This window comes from Zootoca vivipara, chromosome 1 (assembly GCF_965207765.1).
Source record: "Zootoca vivipara chromosome 1, rZooViv2.hap1.1, whole genome shotgun sequence".
Classification (NCBI taxonomy): Eukaryota; Metazoa; Chordata; class Lepidosauria; order Squamata; family Lacertidae; genus Zootoca; species Zootoca vivipara.
The window spans coordinates 49,332,171-49,357,953 of record NC_142582.1 but is presented as its reverse complement, the minus strand read 5'-3'; the positions used below and the strand labels follow the sequence as shown (position 1 = coordinate 49,357,953).

Sequence of the window (25,783 nt, the reverse complement as noted above, 5' to 3'; positions counted from 1 at the left end):
CTGGCAGTAAATACCCAGGTGTTGAGATCTAAGTAACCTGAATGATCAGTGCAGAGGAAAGCCATATGGGAGAAGGTGATTTTAGCAGAAGACAATGCGTAGCTAGAGAGGGTGGATTTAGAGCTCTGAGGGCACTGAGAGACCTTCAGTCTTTCAAAGAGTTGACTGTGTGGGGAAGCAAATCTTTGCACACCCACCCCAGAAGGTTCTGAAAATACTATGCCAACCCAGGCCAGGAAATTGCTCCTGGTTCTTCCCTTCTCTAGTTAGAGCAGGTGAAGTTAATGTAGCATGAATACCACCATTTTGCCTTCCTTTTGACAGGAGATGTCTATGGCGGTGGCGGCGTTTCTGGAGAGGATGCGACTTTCAGTGCAGCAGACTGGGATGACAGGAAAGTCAGACACATTTTCATCCGCAAGGTAGTAACTTGAGGAACTACCGCTGCGTGGTCCCCCATTGCAGCCTCTGCTTTAATGGATACTTCTCTTGGAAGAAGCTAGTCTGTTGCCTTGTGTCAGAGGGAGAGAATCTGCAGTGAGCAATCCTTGGTATCCTTGCAAAGGAGTCTATTCACTCTGCTAGGAGGAGCGTTGCCCCGTTCTGCAGAAATGAATGAATTGTGGTTACAAGGCAACAACTAGGCGTTTAGACATGATAGGGGCAGGGACTCCTTTTAGAGAATTGAAAGTTTTGCTAACAGTGTTAATAAAACAAACCATGCTGCTTTTTCAGCTAGCATTTTAAAGCACCCGCTTCTGCTATCCCTGGGTGACTGTGTAACATTTCAGAAATGCAGAACTGTAAGGAAGGACAGCTGAGCACAGCATCCAGGCACCTAGGTGAGAAGCAGTTCAGAAATACATTGTGTTTCTTGCTTTCCCAAATGGTATGTGGTAGGTAGCAAACTCAGTTTATATCCCCCAGGGCAAGTGTAGGGAACCTGGGGCCCTCCAGATGTTGCTAAACTACAACCCCTAACATCCCTGACCATTGACTATACTTGTTGGGGCTGATGGGAGTTTTAGTTGAGTAACATCACGGCTAAAAAATAAACATTGTCATTGAATAAAAATTACCACTATGGAAGAAAAAGAAACATACTATTTCTGACAATTCTTTAAAAAGGGGGGGGGGCAAAGGGTACCCACCTGTGCTCCAGGGCAAGAGTCTAGAAAAAACTCCTAGCCTGCAAACAGATAGGTGAACTGCAGGTGGCTCCGACATAATCTGTTGGAAGCAACTGGCCTTCTCTGTAATCAGGGGTTCTTTAGAATGAGCACCATTCATTTCCAGTCTCTAGGTTGGCATTACTGTGCATTTACACAGCTTTATGTATACCGCATGTCTTAATTTCCAGGTCTACACCATCATTTCACTGCAGCTGCTGATAACTGTGGCCATCATTGCAGTCTTCACCTTTGTGTAAGTTTTTTGCCCCAGCAGTCACAGATCAGTAGTGCTTTTCCCTACTGAGAAATGTCCGCAAAATAATGGTGCTCAGCAAAGCAATGTATTTTTTATTTCCCCTTTGTTCATGTTGAAGCTCAGAATATTTATTTTCAGCTTCCAGCAATGGTATTAATCAGGCTAACATCAGAGTAGTTAATAGTGTTGTTGGAATAATACTGGTTCTATAATTTACTTCTTATTAAATTCCAACTCAGTCTATGGTGGTAAGGAAAGAGAACAAACAGTTTAGGGGTATCTTTGGTAGTAAAATTAAAAGAGCCACAATTCTCCCTCAAGCAGTTAGTTCTAGTGCTATACTAAATGCTTGGAATTATTATTTACTGGAGTTAGTACCACCAGGGAAATAGAAACACCTTTTATTTTAAACCACAGGAAAAAATAGTTCTGACTTTATTCTAGAACAGAGGTTCCCAAACTCCCATTTGAAAATTGCTGAGGGTCTTGGCAGACCACTTAATTATTCCCCCCACTTGTTGTAGCAATTGCAATGCACTGTGCTAGATGCTGTATGTTTTTAAAGTATTTCCATTGCTTATTTTATTCCTTATATTGTATAAGAATTTGCATTCCATAGAATTAGGACTGTAATACAATGAAGTACAATATAAGAAATAAAAGAAGCAATAGAAATACAATTAAAACTAAATATGAATTGTGTCCTAAATGTGGACATACCACAGCCCACAGACCACCAGTGATCCTCAGACCACAGTTTGGGGCACCTCTATACTAGACTATGCATTGCAATTGGAGCATGTCCTTAACAGTCGTCTCCTGTTCATGATCTATTCCTTATGAGGATGACATGGCAGGAAATGTTAGTACCGTATTTAGCAGTGAGGGTAGAGACAGGAGTTTGAAGGGATCATACGGATGTCTTGGAGAAGCAGCATCCTGCCTCCCATGATAATTAATGTGAGAGAAAATATTTATACTACGTGATTTTCACTCTCCACAGTGAACCCGTATCCAGTTTTGTACGGAGAAATGTTGCTGTATACTACGTATCTTAGTAAGTATTAGTTCCTCTCCAATATGCTTACAGGGCTGTGCTGTCTGTCTGCTCAGTTAAAAATATAAAAAGAGCCTGCTAGATCAGGCCAATAGCCCATGCAGCTCAGCATCCTGTTCTCACAGTGGCCAACCAGAAGCCCATTGGAAACCTGCAAGCCAGAGCACAAGAGCATTCCTGTGGTTTTCCAACAACTGTTATTCAGAAACATTACTGCCTCCAACTGTGGAAGCAGAATGCAGGCACCAGGGCTAGTAGCCATCAATAGCCCTCTAGTCCAGTGTTTCCCAACCAGTGTGCCTCCAGATGTTTCGGGACTACAAGTCCCATCATTCCTGACCACTTGTCTTGCTAGCTAGGGATGATGGGAGTTGTAGTCCCAAAACATCTGGAGGCACACTGGTTGGGAAACACTGCTCTAGTCCATGGAGTTGTTCTGAGCTCTGTGGTACAACTTGGGCTAAATCAACATTTTCTGCTATCATGGATCTGTGTGACTATAGATACACCCTTCTTTGGGGGTGGGAAAGCCTCTTGCCCAGGGTTCTCCAGAAAGCTGGCAGCTGTGCCTGTGGAAGCAGGGATGGAACTTCAGGTTAAATCACCTCCTTGCCTGGCCAGGCACACAGCTTGCTACCACAGGGTTAAGGGCACACCACTGTATGTTTACAAGCATCACCCAAAGGCCAAACGTGTGTCTCTTGTCACCCTTTGGCATGGCTGGAGGTGAGGCAGAAGGTCCATGATGTATTCTGCATCAGAAGTCAGCTATGAGATCCTGACTTGGTGCTAATGTTCCTACTTGGTTGCAGTTCCCCCTCCGTTTCCCATTACTGCTGTTTTGAGTAGTATAGAACTTTGGCATGGAACATGGTGTATAGGAGGAGCATTTGCCTGGAAGTGATTTGCTTCAAACTCTGTAGGACTTACCCATGTTTACTTGGAAATAAGATTAGGCTGCAAATAGGAGAAGTGAAACAAGCCTGGAGATAACTGGGCATCTTGTCCCAGGATGTTAAACTTATCACCCTCCTGATGTTCCTGGGCTCCATCTCCCATCAGCCCCAGCCACCATGATTGATGGCCGAGGATGATGGGAGTTGTAGTTCAGCAAGATCCAGGGGGCCATAGGTCCCCTGTCCCTGGTCTATCCCACCAACTTCCATGTGCAAGAGAGTAGAGATCGTAGTAGAAGCAGTGGTGAACAACCCTAGCTCTGCTAAGATGTGATGTATAGAGAGAAAGCAACAGAGACTAAACGCCCCCTGAGGCGTCAGAAGTGGTGCTCAGGAGTGGTGGCAGTGCCCTGAGTTCTCCTAATCAAGGTCCCACACCACAACAATTGAAGCCAGATTAACCACTAATCAGGGTTTAGGGGGTGCCATATTCAACTCTTGTGCATCTGAAATCCCAGCCTTTTTGTGTCTTTAGGGAGGGATGCAAAGTACTTGATAGATGCAAGGTCCGACTACGGTATGACTCAAACATCTCACTCTTGTTTCCTTCCCCCAGTGCTGTGTTCTTCGTCACTTACCTGGTGCTGGCATGCTGTGAGGGCCCACGGTGAGTGTTACATTGGATATTCTTGGTGACTGTGGGATGTACAGGTAGGTGAGTGGCTGAATGTGAGGCGGGGTTTTGAAATGAGTGGCAGCTGGGCAACATGGGAAAACTAGGCTGTACAACAATTTCCCAAACACCGTTTTCTTCCATTACTTGTGGGTGGTTTGGAGGCAGCGGTGCAGTGTCTGGAGGAGTGTGCATCCACTTTGAATGAAGTCTGAACCCATAGGCTGCTTTGGAGTCTAGAGTAGGATTGCAACCTATTTGGCCTCTTTGCTTCTGGTGAAAAATGCCTACAGCTAGCAGGATGTGCTGAAACGCTTGGCCCTAGTGACACTGCTTACATACCTTCTTTCTTTTCAATCTCTTCCAGGAGACGCTTCCCATGGAATCTTATCCTTCTGACCATCTTTGTAAGTAGGCAAGTTGTTCAAGGGGCTTGGGCAGCTAATAATGTGCACACAAAAGCTTATACCCAGCAAACTTAGTTGGTGTCTAAGGCGCTACTGGACAATTTTTTAATTTTTATTATTTATTTTGTCTGCGTCAGACCAACACGGCTACCTACCTGAATCCTTACATGCTAGTTTAGACTGAGGGATTGTTTTGAGTCAAGGTCTTACTCACTGAGCTTCACTGATGGAAATTTTTAAAAAATAAAAATTCCAGAAAAACCAGCGCTCCGAGGGATGCTAAACTCTCTGTGCCTAGTCTTGCTTTATACTCCAGTCAACACCTGAAACTATTTGTATGTAGCTTAACCTGAGCAAAAGGTTAATCAGCTATTTTGGATCTACACCCAATCTAGATCTGAAGGCCATGTCTAATTATGTACACAAGATTCTTCTGGGGATATCTCACCCTATTAAATTTTGGAGACTCTCTTATTGTTGCAGCAACTCCAGACAGTTCAGTCAAAGATTTATATTTCTCTTGGGGCCCCACTTTGTGAATGTAACAGGTTTCCTCAGGGACTATGTAGTCATAAATTAGCAAAAATGTTATTGTTAAGGGATTAATAATAAAACAATTTATTTATGTCCCACTCTTCCACCAAAATCAGTACAAATAAAACAACCAGTTTCTAAAGAACTTAGTACAACCAAACACTTAAAAATAAAGGCCAGACAAACTCGAAATAGCAGCAGAGATAAAAGATGCTGCACCTTAAAACCAGCGGCAATGTCTAAATACAAGTGCCTTCCATTTCTAGTAAAAGAGAAACAAAGAAGAAGCCTGACAAACAGCTTAGGAACAGGTTGCATTAGAGCAGGTGTGGCTAACATGCCCCTCCCAGATGTTGCTGGACTACAACTCCTCAGTCCAGAAGACCCTTGGCTATACCGGTTGGGGCTGGCTGGAGTTGGAGCCAAGAAACATCTGGAGGGCCACAGGTTAGCCACACCTGCTCTAAGGCACCCTGGTTTTAAGATGTTTAGGGCTTTGGAGCTACATTTCCCTCCTTTTCTTACTAGCTGTGCTGTTTCCCAGGATTGTGCTTACTTGATAAGAGCATCTGCAAGAAGAAAGTATGAGAAACAAAAGTTTCATCTGGTTTTCAGACTTGACAAGTCCTAATCTGAAGCTATTGCAAAACTGAAGCTCTTTGAGGTTATGGTGATATGCCAGGAAGGCAATGTTCACTTTTACCTTCTATTTTTCTTCTAGACACTGGCCATGGGGTTCATGACAGGCACCATTGCTAGGTAAGATAAACATTATCATTATCATTAGCTTGCTCTCTAGCAATTAAACTTGAGCTTCTGGTTAGAGGTGAAATTCTTTCAAGGATGGTTACTTTCACAAAGATGACATACATTCTCACATCTCACAGCTGTGATTTAAATCAGGTACAGGATTTTGAGGACCCGGATTATGCTACACAAACTTGTTGTTCTATAACCTCGAGGAAGCTTCTTTGGCCCAAGCATCGTTCTACTGCTTGTATCATCTGCTGCTATATAACTATTTTCAATACCTGAACCTTACTGGTGTGTCCAGCCTACACCTAAATCATTCATTTAAGTCTCACTCCACACTGAGCATTGCTCATCTAGAAAGGAAGGTTTGTAGGTTCCCTATCTTGAGGTGTTTATGGTGGGGAGGTATGATTGCAATCCTAAGGGGTGAGACTGGTGTGTATTGGAAAGAGAGCTGTAAGCAGACTTGCTTCTAAAGAAATGCATTTAAAACTGAAATGCTAAGTTGAAACAATGTTCTGTCTCTACAGTATTAATTCTGCTCTATTGTTTAACGTTGCATGTCCTTGCTGTACAGTATGTAAATTGTCTTGAGTTTAGATCTAAATTGTGCACTTAGGATTCAGTGGCAAAACTGGCAAAAGTTATCATAATGTAGAAAAAACGCTCCCCCCCCAGACCCTTAGGTAAAATAATTCTTTAACTCTCTATTTGCAGCATGTACTCTACAAAGGCTGTTATAATTTGCATGATAATCACAGCTATTGTGGCCATAGTTGTCACCGTCTTCTGCTTCCAGACAAAGGTGAGGCTTGCTTCTTCCTTGAGGGTAACATTCTGTGGTCACACACCTTGGTCTCCTTTCTCCACAGCAGTTCCTTGATTCTTTTTAGTAGCTGAGTTTTGAAGAAGCTGACAGTTCTGTATATGCAAGTCCTGCTTTTAGTCATTTGCTCATTGGGTTTGATTTCATACTGCTAAGGAAGCAGAGTTTGCAACAGTTACCAAGCAGCTGGTCAGATTTTAAACCCTGTATCCAAAGAAGGGGTTTCTCTGTGGGGCCTGGTGTACACAGATCAACTGATCTGCACTTACAAGAAGCCCTACTTTGGGCAGGGAGAGTTTGCTTTGGAACTCTCAGCAGTTTGTTTGTTTTTTTGGTTCAGCAAGCTTCCTTTGCCAAGAAACTAGTGGGAATGCACTTTAAGGCTCCTGATTGCTCTGTAGCAGAGGCATCTTTACCTTCTTCACACCAGACATCTCATGTGAAGTCTGATGTGGCCCAAGTGGGTGTGGTTTAGGGGAGATGGTTTTGTGTGCCAAATTAGGGCCCCTGTTGGGCTAGATTTGGCCTGCAGGCTGGAGATTCACTGCTAATATAAGCTGTCCAAATGGATGGTGCCCTGTTGTTGCCTTTGAGGCATTCTAAGGCTGTGTGCTAAGATGAAGCTAGGTCCACCCTCCCTTGGTGAATTAAAAGTGATTATTAAGATGAGCTTGAAATGTCTGATGAAATCTCAGAAGCTGTGTGTGAGGCAGAAGCATCATAATTATACAAATATTGACTGAAAATCTGTATGACATATAGAAGATGCAGGGTATTAACTGCAGATAATTATTAACTTCCCTGTAAGGTATTAACTTCCCTGTATTTAGCCCCAAGCATCAAATGATAGAGGTCTGCATTGGATTTTTAAGGTCAATTTATCCCAACTCCTTGTCATGCATTCTGCAAAATACATTTTCAGGATTGGAAGTGGTCCTTTTGACTTTTCAGAATTGTTTTATTATATCTATAATAATACACACACTGTACAATGTGTATGAAATAAAAGCAGTGCTTTGGTGCTTCACCAGAAAATTATTGCTTGCTTGCTTGCTATGTATGATGACAGAAGTATGTAACCCTGAAGTGAGTAATCTCTGTCCTACCCCTGAACCAGCAATTTTAAAAGAGATTTACATGCAATTTTTCTTGCATGTAAAAGTGTCTGTGTCTTCTGTATCATGGAGTTGGTAGAGCAAAGAGGTCTCCTGCAGGGCAAATTGAGGTATTGTGTAGAACAGGCTACTTGCTATCTGCATCTTTTCCCCAAAATGTGCCTTGTTGTTGTTGGCAGGTGGATTTCACATCCTGTACCGGCTTGTTCTGTGTGTTGGGCATTGTCGTCATGGTGACTGGGATTATCACAGCCATTGTTCTGGCCTTCAAATACGTAAGTAGCTGACACTGAAAGCTTGGTCTGGGAAGGGGTTGGTGATGTAAATGGTAAAATTGTTCTTCCGGATCTGGAACTTTAGCCTTTCTTTACAGCTTGGATGTAAAGTGAACCCTCCAGGTGTTGCTCAGGTTCAACTCCCATCCTCTCTGACCATTGGCCATGCTGTCTGGGGCTGTGATGGGAGTCCAGCAACATCTGGAGGGCACAGGTTCCCCACCCCTGCTTTACAGCTGCAAGCAATTGGTCATGTGTATGTTATGTGCATTTGACCACTGCATGCTTCCATCAATTACCAGCGAATATTGATAAATCACTGCAACTAACCAAGTGTCTGGCTCAGTGATGTGGGGGTTCTGGATAATCAGTGTCCTGTCAACCTTCTTTTTTGAAATGTTCAATTCGCACTCTCCAGTTCCTCCAAATGGGTCCTGACTCTGTACTGATGCTCACATTTCACTCCCAGCCGCTGCTCCTATTTGTGCTCCATGGACAGGTCTAGAGATGTTGTTAGCGAAGTTTTAATTAAATCAAAACACTCCACTTGCAGGGCAATGACTCGTTTGATTCTCTTTCCTTGCAGGTCTATTGGCTCCACATGCTGTATGCAGGCATTGGTGCTATTGCCTTCACCCTGGTTAGTAGAGAGTTTCTATCTGTGTATATGTAATTGCTGGTCATTTAGGTTTCTTGCCTGCTCTACATCAATAGGACTCAAGGCAGTCAATACTGGTGGGAGACCATAACCTTGCCTGTATCTTGTGTATCCGCTGGGGGGGAGCTGGGGTAGGTAGCAACTTCCTTGGTAGCTTTAAAGGCCTATGGTTGTAAGAATAGAGAGCAAGAAAGAGCCCAGTGCTTCAATGAGGGCTGTGTGGTGGCTCTGTCTCCCAAACAATATTTAATGTCTTTCTGGTTCATTCTGGTTTGCTGTCCTCATACAGGCTGCCACATTTGTGGCTCACCCTCTGCAGCAGTGAAGACTTGGCCTCACCACCTAGATATAATTTTAGTTATCTTGGGTGACTGGGTAGTTTGCTAATTGCAAGTGTCTCGGAGTGGAGGTGTAGCAATTAGGGCAATGGGTGTGGTTGCAGTATGACGAAAGCAGTATGGTGTGTACCAAAATAATGCATGGATTGTGCTAGCTAACTGGGGGAATGAAGAAAATTTTGGTAATTTCTTCAAGCTTGTGACTAACTGCTTTCCTCATGGCTTTTGACAGTTTCTTGCCTATGATACCCAGTTGCTGCTGGGCAACAGAAAACACACCATGAGCCCCGAGGAATATGTCTACGGCGCCCTCAAGATCTACACAGACATAGTCTACATCTTCACCTTCCTCTTGCAGATTGTGGGCAGCAGAGATTAGGAAGCTGAGGCCGTGCCTCCTTGCTAGAACTTTGGCAACCCTCCCTAGAAGTTCAGGGGACCCCTGACTTTGATTTTCTTAGTATAATGTTCTGATGCATTGTTCTCGCCTCCTAGAATGTATAGAAGCTACTAAGGGATTCACATAGTGGACAGAGCTAAAGATAACGTATGATACATTGTATACGCTGTAGATATTGACTCTTAATTTGTAAGATGTCGTTTATTTCTCCATTTTCACATGTGGAATCCCCTTTTTGTATCTGATGCCCTGGATACAGGAATCTGTACCACTGCTTTGGAGTAATGTATCCTAGCCGTCTCAACTTATCTCTTATTTGTATTTTTTGTTTGGTTGCTTGTTTTTGGTCAGCTTACTTACCTAAAATGTAGGTGGCCCTAGCAGCTACAAAATCCAAAGATCCAGGGCTCAACTACACAACTGCAAATAAAATTTATATTTTTGAATAAGATCTCCCAGATTGATGTGATGGGGGCAGTGTTATGCTGGTTGCATTTATTATTCTTAATATTATTAAAACAATGTTTATTAACTTTCATTATAAAAAAATACAAATGTAAAAATTACATTCATCAACATGAAATACAAAACATAAAAGAGCTTGCAGCTGTAATATCAGAACCTCTATCTATATAATCTTTGATAATTCTTGAAGAACAGGCAATGTCCCTGCAGGCTGGAGGGGCAAATGTTGTCCCTGTCAAGGAGGAGATCACTTTCCCGAGTCCTCTCTCTAAGCATCTAATAACTCACACGTAGGCACCAAATTGGTTATCAGGCTTTATTGCAGGCATCCCCAAACTTCGGCCCTCCAGATGTTTTGGACTACAATTCCCATCATCCCTGACCACTGGTCCTGTTAGCTAGGGATCATGGGAGTTGTAGGTCAAAACATCTGGAGGGCCGCAGTTTGGGGATGCCTGCTTTATTGCCATTTTCTCTGGCACCAGCTACAGCACGGGTGTCAAACACAAGGCCCGGGGGCCAAATCCGGCCCGCCAGACCTCGCCATGTGGCCCGCCGAGCGCCCCAGCCAGCAGGACCCAGCAGCGGGACCTTGCTGCTGAAGCGCCGCGCCGACAAAGCGCCGGCAAACAGCTGGGGCCGGAGGGGGTAGAAAGGCGGCCAGAGCAGTGCTTTCAGAGCTAGTTATTACTTACAATATTACAAAAAACAGTAATAATTGAATGCAGTGACAATAATTTATGATAATAAAGAGTGGACACAGACCTACAGATACAACCGGCCCTTTGAGGGTGACCAAACTGCTGATGCGGCCCCCGATGAATTTGAGTTTGACACCCCTGAGCTACAGACATCAAACGGCAGTGTTCTCTCCCTCCCCTTGGCAGGCAGCCCCATCGTCTGCTTCCACTTTGGGGACTAATTGTTAACACCTGCCTGAGGGCCCCCACCCAGCGATACTTGCTTACAGAATCATTCCTTCATGACAGTCCCCATTTTCAAAAAGGAGAAGAAAGAAGACCCTCGTAACTACCGAGTGGTCAGCTGGACATCAATACCAGCAAAGGTATGAAGAACTAAACAGTTGGTCTTTGAGCACTTAGAAAAGGATGCTGTGATTACTGAGACCCAGCGTGGGTTTCTCAAAAACAAGTAATGTGCACAGTAAATCATACAGCATACACACCTTGTTCTAAAGAGTAAAAGGATCCTTATCTATCCCAAAAGCCTAGAGAGACTGTAAGCGTGACAATGTGCCACAGATTCATGCTAAGAAAAAAAGTGAGAAAGGGAGGGGAAGGGTGTACCTGTTCTGAAGCAACTGGAACCCAAGTCAGAGATCGAAAGGGCTGTGCCTTTTGTTACTTACAGTCTCCCCAGATTGGTATGCACTGTTGCACTGCAACGGGTGCAACCACTACAGCTATTCCTGGACTGGGAGAGCTTGACCACAGTAGTGCAGTCACTGGTGACTTCAAAACTGGATTACTGCAGCACACACTATGTGGGGCTTACCTTGTACTTCCTTTGGAAAGCAGTTAATGCAGAATGCTTTAGCTTTGTTGCTGGCAGGAGTGAGACACTGAGCATGTAAAGCCTTTAGGCAAGAGAAATGAACTGGTTCCCCATTTGCTTAGCAGTTTGACTCCTCCTTCCCTCTCAGAAGATCTGGGAAACATGGTGTGGTTTCTGAACTAATCTTTTCTGTTTTTGTGGGTTTCCTTTGTGTTTGCCTTCTGCTTTTTTCTTCAACTTGGAGGTGCAATTGCAGTCTCAATAAGGCACAAAGGTCTGATCACTCTGACACCACGAAGTCTCATGTACAGTGGTGCCTCGCTTAACGAATGCCCTGCTTAACAAAATTTTCGCTTAACGAAAGGTTTTTTCTAGAGGAGGTTGCCTCGCTAGACGAATTCGTTTTCGTCTAGCGAATCGCGGTTTCCCATAGGAATGCATTGAAATTCAATTAATGCGTTCCTAAGGGCAAAAAAATAATAAAAAAAATTCAATGCATTCCTATGGGATTCGCTAGACGAATTTTTTCATTATAAGAAAAGACCCGTGGAACAAATTAAATTCGTCTAGCGAGGCACCACTGTATTATATTCCCAGACTACTAGAAGCCTATGCACTGTAAGATGATGTTTGCTGCTTCCCCAGTACAATTTTTTATGTCTTGTAACACTCCCCCAACCAAAGAAATATAAATCAAAGAACAGGGACACCCTTTAAGTGTCCCTCTTAACCCTAAAATGATCTTTGGGCTTTCGCAAGCCCAACATCCTGCTTCAACCCCATTTAGTGAGTCTATTTGCATGGATTACAACACCAGACTCCATTTATGACTTACCTTAATGACTTGTCCCTGATGTGCTCAAAAGCCAGAAGTGTGTCTATCTGCAAGTGTTATACATTTAGGCAATTTGGAGGAATATTAACTTTGGAATTGCCCAAAGGGTTTATCAGAAGCTGCGTGTTGGTTCAAACAGTAGTGGCTAGTACATGATTCCAGGACAAGGACTGAATCCAGGAGGAAATCTGCTGATTTGGGGCCTTCCAAGACTTCTAAGTGCTACTTTTTAGGTGAAGAGGGAATTTCCTTTGACCTCTGTGCTAACATTTCCTCCCTGAGGTCTCAACGCAAGGAGAGCTTGCAATAGCTCCATCTCGCCTCTTGGGGGCACTCTCGCTCCATCCCAGAGCTCGCTTCAGGCAATAGGGAAGAGACCAAACGTTCCCCCTCCCATCACTTCCTCGTCATTTCTGGGAACTTTTCTCCCATCATTCTCGGGACGGGATTTACTTCGAAGAGCCGTAGGTCATTTTTCGGTTTAAGACTTTGGCAACGGGAGAAGAGGGTGCCGGAGCTAGGTAAGGATGCTGGGAAATTTGGGGCAAGGGATTGGGTACCCGTGCTCAGACACATGGCCTAGGGGGGGGGTCGCTTCGGTTTGGACGGGCATCGCTCTAGCCAGAGAAAAAGTCCCAGTCTCCAAAGTTCAGGTCTCATTTTAATTCCCACGCTAAGATGCAGGGGCGGGGGTGGAGTCTGATTTGATCTTGAGGGGATCAATAACTTCCAGTCCATTTTTGCCTGGAAATCAATCGACTGGCACAAGGCGGCGCCTTTTGTTTTCGGCTGTGACTTTTCCGACGGGACCTACCAAGAGATAAACGCTAGTCTACTCTAAAACCCACATCATCACACGTGCGAGCGGACACTCTCGGGTCCAGACAGGCCTAGGCAACTTTCGTAACCCATAACAACGACAATGCAAAATATCAAAATAAGGCTCTTAAAAATAGAGTGAGATGTCATTTGATATTTTTTTTAAAATTAATGCAAGCTTTCCTAGCCCTTTTCTGTGCAAATGCACTAATTATTGAGGTGGAAATGTAGCTTTTGTGCCATGCCACAGTTGCTACTAAGCATGGTGACCCTGTTCGAATGCTCTTGTTCCATAACGGAGCAGTAATGGTTCTTCACCTGCTCCAACATGTTGAAGGTGTGTTCATGGAAGCCGTTGATTCAGGCAAACTGGCAAAAGTATGCCATGAAATTGTGCTTTTAAGAAATAATATTAAAAATGCCCCGGAGAGTCACAAGTTTGAGTATGTCTTGAAGCCATTTCCTTTGAAATGCAATGTTTCAAAGTTTATGGAAGATAGAGGAAGATGGACTTGTCAGTGAGATATTTTGAGGTTTCTTTGATGTACAGTGGTACCTCGGGTTAAGAACTTAATTCGTTCTGGAGGTCCGTTCTTAACCTGAAACTGTTCTTAACCTGAGGTACCACTTTAGCTGATAGGGTCTCCTGCTGCCGCTGCACCGTTACCACACAATTTCTGTTCTTATTCTGAGGTAAAGTTCTTAACCCGAGGTACTACTTCCAGGTTAGCAGAGTTTGTAACCCGAGGTGTTTGTAACCCAAGGTACCACTGTACAATGCTGCTCCCTGTGAATTGCTGCAGAAAGAAGATCTCCATTATTCAAAATTATCAAGTGGGTGGAGCAATTCTCCCGTGTGGATGAAACCGTTGCAACTTTGGGGCTTTTTAGTTTGGAAAAACTGAGTAAGAAGGGACAAGATAGAGTTGTATGAGATTATACATGATGTGGGGAAAGTGGATTGAAAGAAGTTTGTATCACCCCTGCTATAGGAGTATAGCATCTAGATCAAGGGAAGTAATAGTACCACTGTATTCTGCTCTGGTCAGACCTCACCTGGAATACTGTGTCCAGTTCTGGGCACCACAGTTCAAGAAGGATACTGACAATCTGGAACGTGTCCAGAAGAGGGCAACCAAAATGGTCAAAGGCCTGGAAACGATGCCTTATGAGGATTGGCTTAGGGAGCTGGGTATGTTTAGCCTGGAGTAGAGAGGGTTAAGGGGTGATATGATAGCCATGTTCAAATAAATAAAAGGATGTCATATAGAGGAGGGAGAAAGGTTGTTTTCTGCTGCTCCAGAGAAGCGGACACGGAGCAATGGATTCAAACTACAAGAAAGAAGATTCCACCTAAACATTAGGAAGAACTTCCTGACAGTAAGAGCTGTTCGGCAGTGGAATTTGCTGCCAAGGAGTGTGGTGGAGTCTCCTTCTTTGGAGGTCTTTAAGCAGAGGCTTGACAGGCATATGTCAAGAATGCTTTGATGGTGTTTCCTGCTTGGCAGGGGGTTGGACTGGATGGCCCTTGTGGTCTCTTCCAACTCTATGATTCTATAATACTGGGACCGGGCTTTAAAAGAGGATTAGACAAATTCATGGAGGGATAAGTATATCAGTGGCAGCTAGATAACACTAGGTAAGTATGCCTCTGAATACCTGTTGCTGGAAATCACCTGTTGCGCCAAACACATGGTCAACCATTGTGAGAACAGGATACAGAACTAGATAGGTACCTGTGTTTTTATGACTAGGACGTATCTAAAATGCAGTGCCAGTTTTAAGCATGCATGTTATTCACATATCGCTGTATTCTTGCAGATACATTTCTACGTTGTATTAATTGTTCTTAGAAAATATTGATAGTCTCAAAAACAGGGATGGGGGACCATTGGGCCTACCCAATATTGCTGAAGGACAGCTCCCATCAGCCCCAGTAAGCATGGGCAATGGCTAGGGAAGATGTTGTTCAGCAACATCTGGAGGGCTAAAGGTTCCCCACACAATCTCTAAAAAATCTGGAATGTGAATATGTAATACAAGACAACTGTCAGGCCCATGTCCCCTTTATCGTGAAACCAAACTCTGTTCCATTTAGCCAGTATGCTGTTCAGATGTGGGTGAGTGGTAATATATTAATATTACAACAATATATGTATGTATTCTGAGAATACTTGCGTTCAGAAGTGGCCGACCCATAAGGAAAAAAAGGGGCGATGACTAACCAATAGCAGGCATTCTTCTCCCCACTTAACCACAGAGCTTGTTTTGCTCAGGGTTGTGCTTCCTGTGAAAACTCATAATTTGAGGATTTTTTTTCGATCTGGCACTTGCTTTTTAATGAGCAGGTGACAGTGGTGGCCAGGAGTGCCTTCTCCCTCAGCTTAGGTGGGTGTAGTAGTAGTAGTAGTAGTAGTAGTAGTAGTAGTAGTAGTAGTAATAATAATAATAATGATAATAATACTAACAATAACAATAACAATATATTATTTATACCCCGCCCATCTGGCCGGGTTCCCCCAGCCACTCTGGGCGGCTTCCAACAAAACATTAAAATACAGAAATCCATCAAACATTAAAAGCTTCCCTAAATAGGGCTGCCTTGAGATGCCTTCTAAAGGTTTGGTAATTGTTGTTCTCTTTGACCTCTGGTGGGAGGGCATTCCACAGGGTGGGTGCCACTACCGAGAAGGCCTTCTGCCTGGTTCCCTGTAACTTGGCTTCTCGTAGCGAGGGAACCGCCAGAAGACCCTCGGCACTGGACCTCAGCGTCCGGGCAGAACGGTGGGGGTGGAGACGCTCCTTCAGGTATACTGGACCAAGGCCGTTTAGGGCTTTAAAGGTCAACACCAACACTTTGAATTGTGCTCGGAAACGTACTGGGAAACGTATACGCACCATATGCCCTTCCCTTAATAAGTCTCACTGAGCAGCAACATTGAGTCATGCCTTAGGGACAGCCAGATCACACTCTGGTACCTGGTGAATTTTGAACGCTGCACTCTGGATCCAACACCTTTTGCCTTACGGTTTATGCTTGGCACCCCTTGCTGGGCTCCTTTGGCCTGGTATGTTCAGAAGCAGCAGTTCAGAGAAAGGGGTGCTGCCTCAGGGATGGGCATGTTGTATTTTGCATCCTGTATTTTATGTTTGTTTTCACTCTCCAAGGCTGTAATAGAAGGCACAAATGATAATGAAGGGTTTACCTCCTTGGTTTTTTCCAGGTGCTGTGCTAAGCCTCCCTGAGACATCATGGCAGAGCAGAGCCCACCTCCCTATGATGGCAAGAAAACTGGACCTGCAGGTGCGAGAGCATACTTCAACTCACCTGGTTAAAAGCAGAGATTCTGTGAGAAAGGTGGCAGGGGGGTGAGGGGTGAGAATATTGCGAATTGCTGGAGGACAGGAGAATCTCCACAAATGGAGGAAGTGGAGAGTTGGTATGAGGAGAGGCGCCAGGTACTAGGCAAGCCAAGAACCAAAATAGATGGGATGTTAAATGCATAGTTAATATATTTCTTAAACTACAAACAGTAGCCACTGGTGGGGGCTACCAACCCAACAACTATTGGGATCGCAGAAGGTATTGATGGATAATATAGTGCCATGTTAAAGGTCCTGTAGAACCACTGTTTGAATTCTACTCCGTGCTAAGTGTGGAAAAGCAATGCTTCAGCAGTGTCTGTGGGCCTTAGGGTGGAATCTGTCCCATCCAGATCTTGTGGCTTTGAAATTTACACTAACAAATGTTGCTGTTTGTCATCAGATACAACAGATTTGGAGTGTCTCGTAGAGGAAGATGGGGGTTTTCACATTGCTTATTGGGTTGACAAGAATGTCCGGCAAACTTTCATTCGCAAGGTAAGTCTGAAGGCACTTTGGGTGAGAGGGAGAGGCAGAGGGAGAGGGAGAGGGAGAGGGAGAAGGCATATATGATAGGGTCAATGTGTTCTAGTACACAGTTCAGCAACAGTCACCATTCATAAAATCATGAATCTGATCTTGCTGCTGGGCTATCTTGGCATCTGTAAATAGCAACACGCTTGTTTGCATTTATATATGTATGCAGATGCTCACATCTTTGTCTTCATGACCAGGTCTACAGCATCATCACCCTTCAGCTATTGGTGACTGTGGGCATCGTTGCACTCTTCACTTTTTCGTAAGTTTTCTGGTGCTCTGCTGGAATTCTGGAGGGGTTATGGAACTCTAAAGGTAGGGGTTATCAGAACGAACCAGTCCCACCCCACTATTCTGACATCTGGTTAGTTCTGTTCCCATTTAGCTCCATTTGGAAATTCAGATTCTAGATTTTAGCAGATGGAATTCTGTACCTGTGCCATTTCCCTAAAATCAGGAAAAAAGTTTTTTATGTTGACTTGTTTTTAATTTTTTTTTAATCTGTCCTGCAATTTTAAAGTGGTGAAATAGTTCAAATATCTGTCTCTCTGTCATTTGGGCTTGTTTTGTAGAACTTTTTTTCTAGATGGGAGGGGATACTTTATTTTGTGACCTTGACTTTTCTCAAAATCTTTAATAAAGAGGTATTTGAATGGATTCTTTCCCCCTTTTTCTTTTTGCCCATTTTTTTAAAAAAAAACATGCAAAATTATGCAATGAAAGAATTGCACCCTTGCATCATTTCTCTATTATTATTATTGTTATTATTATTATTATTATTATTATTATTATTATTATTATTATTTTGCATCGTTTCTCTATTGTTATAATTTTGTTTTTTAAATGGAAAACAAAAATTAAAAAAACCTTGTCCATCGTTTTCACTATGGCAAAATGGCAAAATCCTCCTCCAAAATCCAGCTGGATTCTGCCCTCCATGTTCTGATGCAGAAACAATTCTGGCAGCACAAAACTACAAGAACCAGGGCAGGTATCTCATTCTCATCATGTGCTCTCTTCCTTCTCCACAGACACCCTGTGAGCTATTATGTGCAAAGGAATATTGCCCTGTACTATGTATCTTAGTAAGTATCGCTCCCTTTACAGATGCAGAGCCAAATTCCGCTCTTGACCTGTTGCCAAGACAGATTGCTCTACTGGCCAGCTAAGCTGCGTCATGTCAGGTTCCCTCACCCTATCTCTCCTGTAACTTCCATCACTAACAAACATGCATAGTCAATTGATGGGAGACATTATTTTTGTATGGAGGCTATCTCCATGGTTCAAGAAGGGCTTGAGAGACCTCCTACATTTGGAAAGCTGTTTATTTATTAGAGTTGCCAGATAAGTTTTTAATAAGTCATATCTCTCTCTTTCTCTCTCTCTCTCTCTCTCTCTCTCTCTCTCTCTTTTCATCCCTAGTGCTGTATTCTTGATCTGCTACCTTGTGCTGGCCTTGTGTAGAAGCATCCAGTAAGTATCTGTTGACGACATTTGTGATCACACAAAAAACAGAGTTTCAACATTTACTGGGACTCATAGGGAGGGAACAATGACAGAAGATGGACTTGTCAAAGGAGTTGGCATTTTGACAATGGCTTTGGATATAAATTGCCTTGGTACCTTACTTGGCCAGCTCTCTGGGTGCAGTGGCTTCACTTTTGTCCATAGGGCCAGTTCAGAGAGAGAACTACTGCCTGACTTGGTCCCCTGTGAATTGTGCTGTGGGGTACTAGAGGGAACTTGTATTTTCCCCAATTTAACATCTCCATAAAGCCGCTGGGAGCAGCCATTAGGACAGGGGTCAGCAAACCTTTTCAGCAGGGGGCCGTTCCACTGTCCCTCAGACCTTGTGGGGGGCCAGACTATATTTTGAAAAGAAAAAGAAAAAAGAAAGAATTCCTATGGTGTGGTATAGTGGTTAAGCCACATGCAGCTGCTGGGTGATCTTGGGCTAGTCACACTTCTCTGAAGTCTCTCAGCCCCACTCCCCTCACAGAGTGTTTATTGTGGGGGAGGAAGGGAAAGGAGAATGTTAGCCGCTTTGAGACTCCTTTGGTAGTGATAAAGCGGGATATCAAATCCAAACTCCTCCTCCTCCTCCTCCTCCTCCTCCTCCTCCTCCTCCTCCTCCTCCTCCTCCTCCTCCTCCTCCTCCTCCTCCTCCTCCTCTTCCTCTATGCCCCACAAATAATGCCCCACAAATAACCCAGATATGCATTTTAAATAAAAGGGCACATTCTACTCATGTAAAAACATGCTGATTCCCAGACCGTCGGGGGGGGGGCGGATTGAGAAGGTGATTGGGCCGGATCCGGCCCCTGGGCCTTAGTTTGCCTACCCATGCATTAGGAGATTTGAAGTGCAGTGTCATCAGTATGCTGGATTCTCTCAGAATGGCTCCTTTTCTTGAGGTGAGACCTCCTGCATATACTCTCTGAATCTCTTGCTGGTGTCTTTCAGGAGGCGCTTCCCATGGAACATAATCCTCATGACTATCTTTTTAAGTACTTTTTTTTGTGTGGTTGACATTGGAATGATGCGAAATCTCTATTGGGGAGAGATGGTGGAAGAAGGGTCTAAGATGAAGTGTAGGGCGATGCATTTGACTTGCCACAAATCTTCAAGCAAAATAAATTGTCCGAATTAGTTTATGTAAAAAAATAAATACTTGCAATACTATCCCCTTTTCATGAATTAAGAACACCTTTGTATATCAAATACTGGGGTCAACTAACTAGCCTTGCTAGTGGAAGTGGGGTTTCCCCCTTTTCTTCTCCCCACACCCCCAAAATTGACTTTGGGTGTGTGTGAGAGAAGACACAGAAAAGTATGTAGGGGAAAGAGGGGTAGGGGTGGGGAGTCGTTCCATTTGGTGAGGTGAAAAGCTTGTGCTGACTGGATGATTGCCATAGTGGTAGGAAAAGGGCCAGCACAGAGTAGCAGGTAAAGTATTTCTGTTTCGTAAAGAATGGACGAAGCATAAACTATTTGTCCTGATGTGTAACTAGGGAGTCCAAGGATGCTGTAGGTCAGAGGTGGGGAACCTGTGACCCCCCCAATGTTGTTGGACTCCAACTCCCATATGTCCCAGCCATGATGGTCAGTAGTCACAGATTACGGGAGCTGTAAGGCCACATGTTCACCATCTCTACTGTATATGATGCTCTGTTAATTTTTGTTTTTGTTTTCTGATTTTCCCTAGACCATGTCCACGGCATTCATGACTGGCACAATCGCAAGGTACTGTGCAAAGTGGTAAATGGAAGTGATACAGTAGGTGCCTACACAGTGGGAAGCTGTTTCTGAGCTGGATTTAGAAAAAGTGTCTCCAAATAGGTCATATCCCCAGACACTACTGCACATCCCTTTTCACCCCTCTGCATGGAACTCATTTCTATGGTTGTGGCTGCAAAAAGAATTTGCATAGCAAAAGTGTGGAACTAATTTAACATCCTCACAGAATGTGAAAAATTCAGCAGGTGGAAAGTACAGGAGGTAATAGTGAGGGAAACAATAGCCAATAATGCAAAATTAAGTCTGCAATCCTAAACAAACCTAGAATTATGGGTGCTTGGAGTTGAATTGACCAAAGGTGCAGGTAGTCTACTGCCACAATGTCCCTGGAAGATGGCTGTCCAGCCTCTCCTTTAAAAAAACCCAAAAAACTCTTACTAGATTCTTTAATTGCTACTGGGAAAATTCCATTGAACATAGTGGAGCTTCTTTCTGAGTAAACATCCCTAGGATTGCACTGTGAGAGAAGCAAACAATCAAGTGGATTCTTGATGAAATAAATGGGTGTTCCTTCTTGTTGAAAAAATATGGAGCAGCGACCTGAAGCTAAGTTCAGCTATAGGGCAAGGAGATCCATTAATTTACCAAGAGTCTCATGGTGTGATGTCTGGATCTTCTGCCTGGAAAAGCTGTAAATTTTACAAAGATCGTTAATCTACATGGTTATGAGAGAAAATGAAAGTGATTTGAGTTTTTTAAGATGGCGCTGCTTCGTGTTGACGACGCAACAGGGAGCTCCAGACTAAGAAGATTTACGGGGAGGCTGGACTGATTAACTCACACAGGAGAAAGAACATTTGTGAAACCTTGTTTGATATTTATCTCAGCAGCTGGGAAACAATCGGTTGAAAGAGGAAAACATCTATGTGACTGTAAGGGAAAGATCTGGATTATTATGGACCCGGAGAGACGATTTGAATTTTAGAAAAAAGACGGCAGTAGACGGTTGCGAGGAATCCCCAATTTCTTGAAGCATGGGAACCCCCAAAATTTTTTAGATGATTTGGTATAACATTCGGTTTGATTGATATATATGTGTATAATTTGAAATAATGAATGTGATATAATTGGTTTTAATTGGAAAAATTAATAAAAATATATTTTAAAAAAAGAAAAAATATGGGCGTGTATACTGTCATGTTTTTTGATAATGCAGTTTTGGAAGTGGCATTGTTTTTTGCTATTAGAGGATGATATTCAATGCTGCAGCTCTGCTGGCACAATGGACTTTGTTGTGTGCCACAGAGCTGCTTCCTCTCCTGTCCCCTCCAGCCCCCTGCATGCCCTCAAAATCAGCTCTGGAGCATTGGGGGATCCTATGGAGCACATTTTGTATGTGCACGGGGTGAGGAGAGGAAGCAAAAGGGTTGTAGCTCAATGATAGAGCACCTGTTCTGCATGCAGATGCTCCCGGCTTCAATTCTTAGGGCGGAGAGAAACCTGCCTGCAACCTTGGAGAGCTGCTGTCAGTCGGTGTAGGCATAACTGAGCTGGATGAACTGAAAGGTTGACTTGGTATAATGCAGCTTCCTATTTTCCTATGTTTGCACCAGCAAAGTAATGTGGCTGGAGCATTGGATACAACCCCTCAAGTTTGAATAGTACATTGTGCCTAATTTTATTGTTGTTGCTCTTACATTATAATAAAATTATTTTAACAACAAAAATGTATGATGATGATTATTATTTTTACTTTATTGTTACCAGCGTGTATGAGACCAAGACTGTGATCATTGCCATGATCATCACAGCAGTTGTAACCATCACTGTCACTGTTTTCTCCTTTCAGACAAAGGTGAGAAAGCCCGTTTTTCCAGTACAGTTTGCAGGCTTAGGAAGGGTGATTGCCCTGTGGTGGAAATGGTGACTTAGCTAAACAAGTTTGGATCCCACCCTTACAATACAAGGCCCTTGTCATAAACAAGAAATTCCTTGTCATGGTGTTATGTACACCTGGCCTGTCATTATAACATGCAGCCCTCCATTTCATGAGTTAGGCTAGACAGTCACCCTTCTCTTTCGTACACTCCCATGAGCTGATTTTTCGGGGGGACGGGACATACCATAGATGTAATAATGCAGGCTAATGGCTGCAATTGTGAATACCCCTCCATTTAAAAATGGTGTATGCAGGTAGAAAACTGGTTCCAGCCGGGCAAGTTCTAAACTAGAGACCTTCCTTTTCCCCACACACTGGATTTCCATGGATAGGAACATGGAAATACTCAATACAAAGTAGTTTTCACCCAGGGTGCCTACGTGGTTCTTGCTTTTTGCCTTAAACTTTCACATCAGCTGTATATTGTAGACCCTCTTTGTGTGTAGTTTCAGAACTACACAGGCAATAATTTATCTCATAAAAATAAATTGATTTTAAAAACCTGGTTACATGGCTTCGTGGGGGCAGAAAGGGATGGAAGAGAGAGTGTTGTTGTTCTCGGTTCCTTCTTTTGGGCTTCCCATAGGCATCTGGTTGGCCACTGTGAGAAGAAGATGCTGGACTAGATGGGCATTTGGCCTGATCCTCTTCTTATGTTCTTAAGTTCCCACCCCCCAGGCATCTGAGAGCAAATTAGTAGGCTTCCACCATGTGTATGTAACACTAAAATCAAAAAAGAATTACTTTCTCTTGCTTTCCTGTCTGTTGTGCTAAAAAAAAAAGGCCCCACAGTTCCTCTGTATATGGATTTGAGAGGAACTCCATCATACCTAGTGGGGCTTCTGAACAGACCTGCTGAGGACTGGGAATTCTAATCTGAGGTATCCATTGCGAAAGTGGAAAGTGGACAGTTTTTATTTCAGGTTAGTTAATCCAGGACACTGTTGTCTTTGGCTTTGCCCACCTGTTGACCTCAGTACAAAAAATGGTTGCCCACCCCTGACGTAGACCTTTATAACTGAATACGTTTGGGCAGTAATATTTCCAGATCTAATGAGGTATTTTTGTCACTTCCTCTGTTGACAGGTGGATCTCACAACCTGGCGCGGTTTCTTCTGTATCATGGCCATTGTCTTCATGGTGACTGGCATTGCCACTGCCATTGTCCTGAGCTGCAAATACGTAAGTGGTTGGGGGCAGGGGGAACTTGCTGGCCTATGGGATCGGCAGTACCACAAAGCTTCCAGTGGCAAAGCAATCCCAGTTGATATGTGTGTGTATGTGTGTTCGGTGGGGGCCACTGCATTCTTTCAGGATGCTTTGAGGGATGTCTGCCTTTGCCCAACCTCTCCCTTTCCTGAAAAAGTTCTTTCCCTCCCTTTGGACCAAGGCCTGTTTAGAAGTTCAGCTTTACAGTGGTATCTCAGGTTACAGATGCTTCAGGTTACAGACTCCGCTAACCCAAAAATAGTACCTCGGGTTAAGAACTTTGCTTCAGGATGAGAACAGAAATCGTGCGGCAGCGGCATGGTGGCAGTGGGAGGCCCTATTAGCTAAGTGGTACTTCAGGTTAAGAACAGTTTCAGGTTAAGAACGGACCTCCAGAATGAATTGAGTTCTTAACCCGAGGTACCACTGTATTCCCTTGGCCTGCTGCCTTAAGCATCCCTTCAGTACGCAATATGGCCTCCATGGGAATATTTTTTGTTTTAAAAATGTACTTCTATTTCTGTTAAGTCGCCTTAGATAATTTTGAGAAACAGCGACTCAGAAACTTAAATCAATACATATCGGTAGGTCTCCCGCTAGGTGACTACTTAACCTTTTTCATGCAGAGATGTAGAAACTAATCAGTTGATGCTCTTTTTCTCTTCTTGCAGATGTACTGGCTCGACTTGCTTTATGCGGCCATTTCTGCTGTAGTCTTCACCCTGGTTAGTAGAGATTTACTGTTGATTGCATGAATGGAGGTACCCCTTTTCCTGAGACAATATACGTGCAGCATTTTGAATATTCTGGGTGTGCTGTGTTAATTCTGATTCTGATAGGCAACAACTCAAGAGTTTCCTGTTTCACCACCACCTCTTTGAGGTGGGGACCCTGCAAGGATTTTCTGGCTATCCCAGACTAGCAGCGTCACAGGCAAATTAAGCTAGAGGGGCACAAAAACAAGGAAAGGCTTTGGAGAGTGGATTTTTGTCTAGCATCTTTAGATTCCTAGCAAGATTTATTTATTGCTCATGTTTCTACCTTGCTCCTCAGCCAAAAGACAAGTACGGCTGACAGTACTATGCAATGTATCTTCGTAGCAAATAGATGTGTGCTAAATCCAATGGCAGCTGCGTTGGGGAAGTGGGTACCAATTTTGTGGGAAGATGCTGGAACATGAAGATCCTTGGCTTTGTAGCTATCACTATGTTTGCAGACACCAACGAAACAGGAATGCTTAACTGCAGCTGCAAATTACTTTGAATTGGTTTGGGCCTTGCTGTATTGCAGTAGGCCTAAGAAAAGTTTGCAAATGACTAAGTGGGAAACCCTGGACCAAACTAGACACAGCATTTTTCATTTAGTTTGGTCCTACATAGCTGCCCCCCACATTTTAATCAATAGCTGGTGTGGGGAGGGGGAAATCAGAGGGATCATGGCAGCCCCAGCCCAATACAATTTGACACCTGAGGCAAACCACAAAATGGTTCCCTAGCCAGGGAAGAAGCAGTGAGTGAAGATTTACATCAGGAACAGGTGGGGAGCAGGAAATCAAATCAACCTTACCCTAATGGTTGAGATGGGAATCAAAGGCTGTTGATAGGGAAAGAAGGAAGCTTTAAAGACCATTTATTGAATGATGTGGCTAAATGCTGCTTTGTGTTTCCTTACAGTTCCTTGCTTACGATACTCAGCTGCTGCTGGGGAACAGGAAATACGCCATCAGTCCCGAGGATTACATTTATGGAGCCATCCAGATCTACGTAGATGTCATCTACATCTTCCTTTCCTTCACACGGCTTGTGGGCAGGAATTAGGGACTGTGGGACCTGTACTTAGGGCCAGGACTTTGTCTCGGCATTTGGGTGAAAAGGTTCTTCACCTTTCCCCTCTTCACCAGCACACGAGTCTGTTGTTTGCAGAGATCCTATACTGATGGTACACAAAGTTGATGCATAACCACTCCGCCACTAAGGCATTTTTGTGCGGCCATTAAAATTTAGCATGAAATTGGACTGCATGAAAATGCTCAATTGCAGAGAAAGTTAGTTGCGCTTAGGTCCTGTTGAAATGCATGAGATGTGTTATAGTCACAACTGATTTAAACCCTGCTGGTTTCAGTGTCATGGGCACAAATTGATTTCCTGGATTGGAGCCTATATTTTTTTTATATTTCCCTGCAACATATGCAGCCAAGAAATATAGACCCTTGCGGTGAAGTTCCGCTCTCTTAGCTGTAAGTGCAAATATATATATTTAAAATAAGCCATCTGTCCATTCTTGTTACATTAGAGATTACGGTTACTGTGTTAATATAGCACTGTGTGACGTAGTAGGCCAGTGATGGCGAACCTTTTAGAGACCGAGTGCCCAAACTGCAACCCCAAACCCACTTATTTATCGGAAAGTGCCAACACGGCAATTTAACCTGTGTATCTCGTTTTTTTCTGTGTTTCACATTTCTTCTTTATGACTGCTGTTGTAATAAATAATCCTTCATAAAA

General features: G+C 43.6%; 2 protein-coding genes across 4 annotated transcripts in view; both read left to right on the top strand.

Moving 5' to 3' along the window:
- The window catches only part of LOC118091176 (protein lifeguard 3), a 30,151-nt gene extending 20,340 nt beyond the window's left edge, over positions 1–9,811 (top strand). For both annotated transcript variants that reach the window (XM_035127860.3, XM_035127852.3), the window contains exons 3-12: positions 325–422; positions 1,361–1,425; positions 2,432–2,485; positions 3,998–4,048; positions 4,422–4,461; positions 5,717–5,754; positions 6,466–6,553; positions 7,869–7,964; positions 8,551–8,604; positions 9,193–9,811. In XM_035127860.3, the coding sequence (XP_034983751.1) occupies positions 325–422; positions 1,361–1,425; positions 2,432–2,485; positions 3,998–4,048; positions 4,422–4,461; positions 5,717–5,754; positions 6,466–6,553; positions 7,869–7,964; positions 8,551–8,604; positions 9,193–9,339 (731 nt within the window). In that variant the 3' untranslated portion in view covers positions 9,340–9,811. The remainder of the gene's footprint in view (positions 1–324; positions 423–1,360; positions 1,426–2,431; positions 2,486–3,997; positions 4,049–4,421; positions 4,462–5,716; positions 5,755–6,465; positions 6,554–7,868; positions 7,965–8,550; positions 8,605–9,192) is intronic.
- A 966-nt stretch (positions 9,812–10,777) lies between these two features.
- LOC118091192 (protein lifeguard 3) lies at positions 10,778–25,783 on the top strand. Of its 2 annotated transcripts, none has more exons than XM_088662970.1 (12): positions 10,778–10,891; positions 16,219–16,298; positions 16,761–16,855; positions 17,092–17,156; positions 17,926–17,979; positions 18,317–18,367; positions 19,358–19,397; positions 20,100–20,137; positions 21,899–21,986; positions 23,157–23,252; positions 23,951–24,004; positions 24,953–25,783. In XM_088662970.1, the coding sequence occupies exons 2-12, from the start codon at positions 16,247–16,249 to the stop codon at positions 25,094–25,096; spliced, it is 777 nt and encodes a 258-aa protein (XP_088519096.1). In that variant the 5' UTR covers positions 10,778–10,891; positions 16,219–16,246; the 3' UTR covers positions 25,097–25,783. The 2 variants fall into 2 exon arrangements, with proteins under 2 accessions (XP_088519096.1, XP_034983762.1); XM_035127871.3 differs by lacking the exon at positions 10,778–10,891 and adding an exon at positions 12,559–12,696.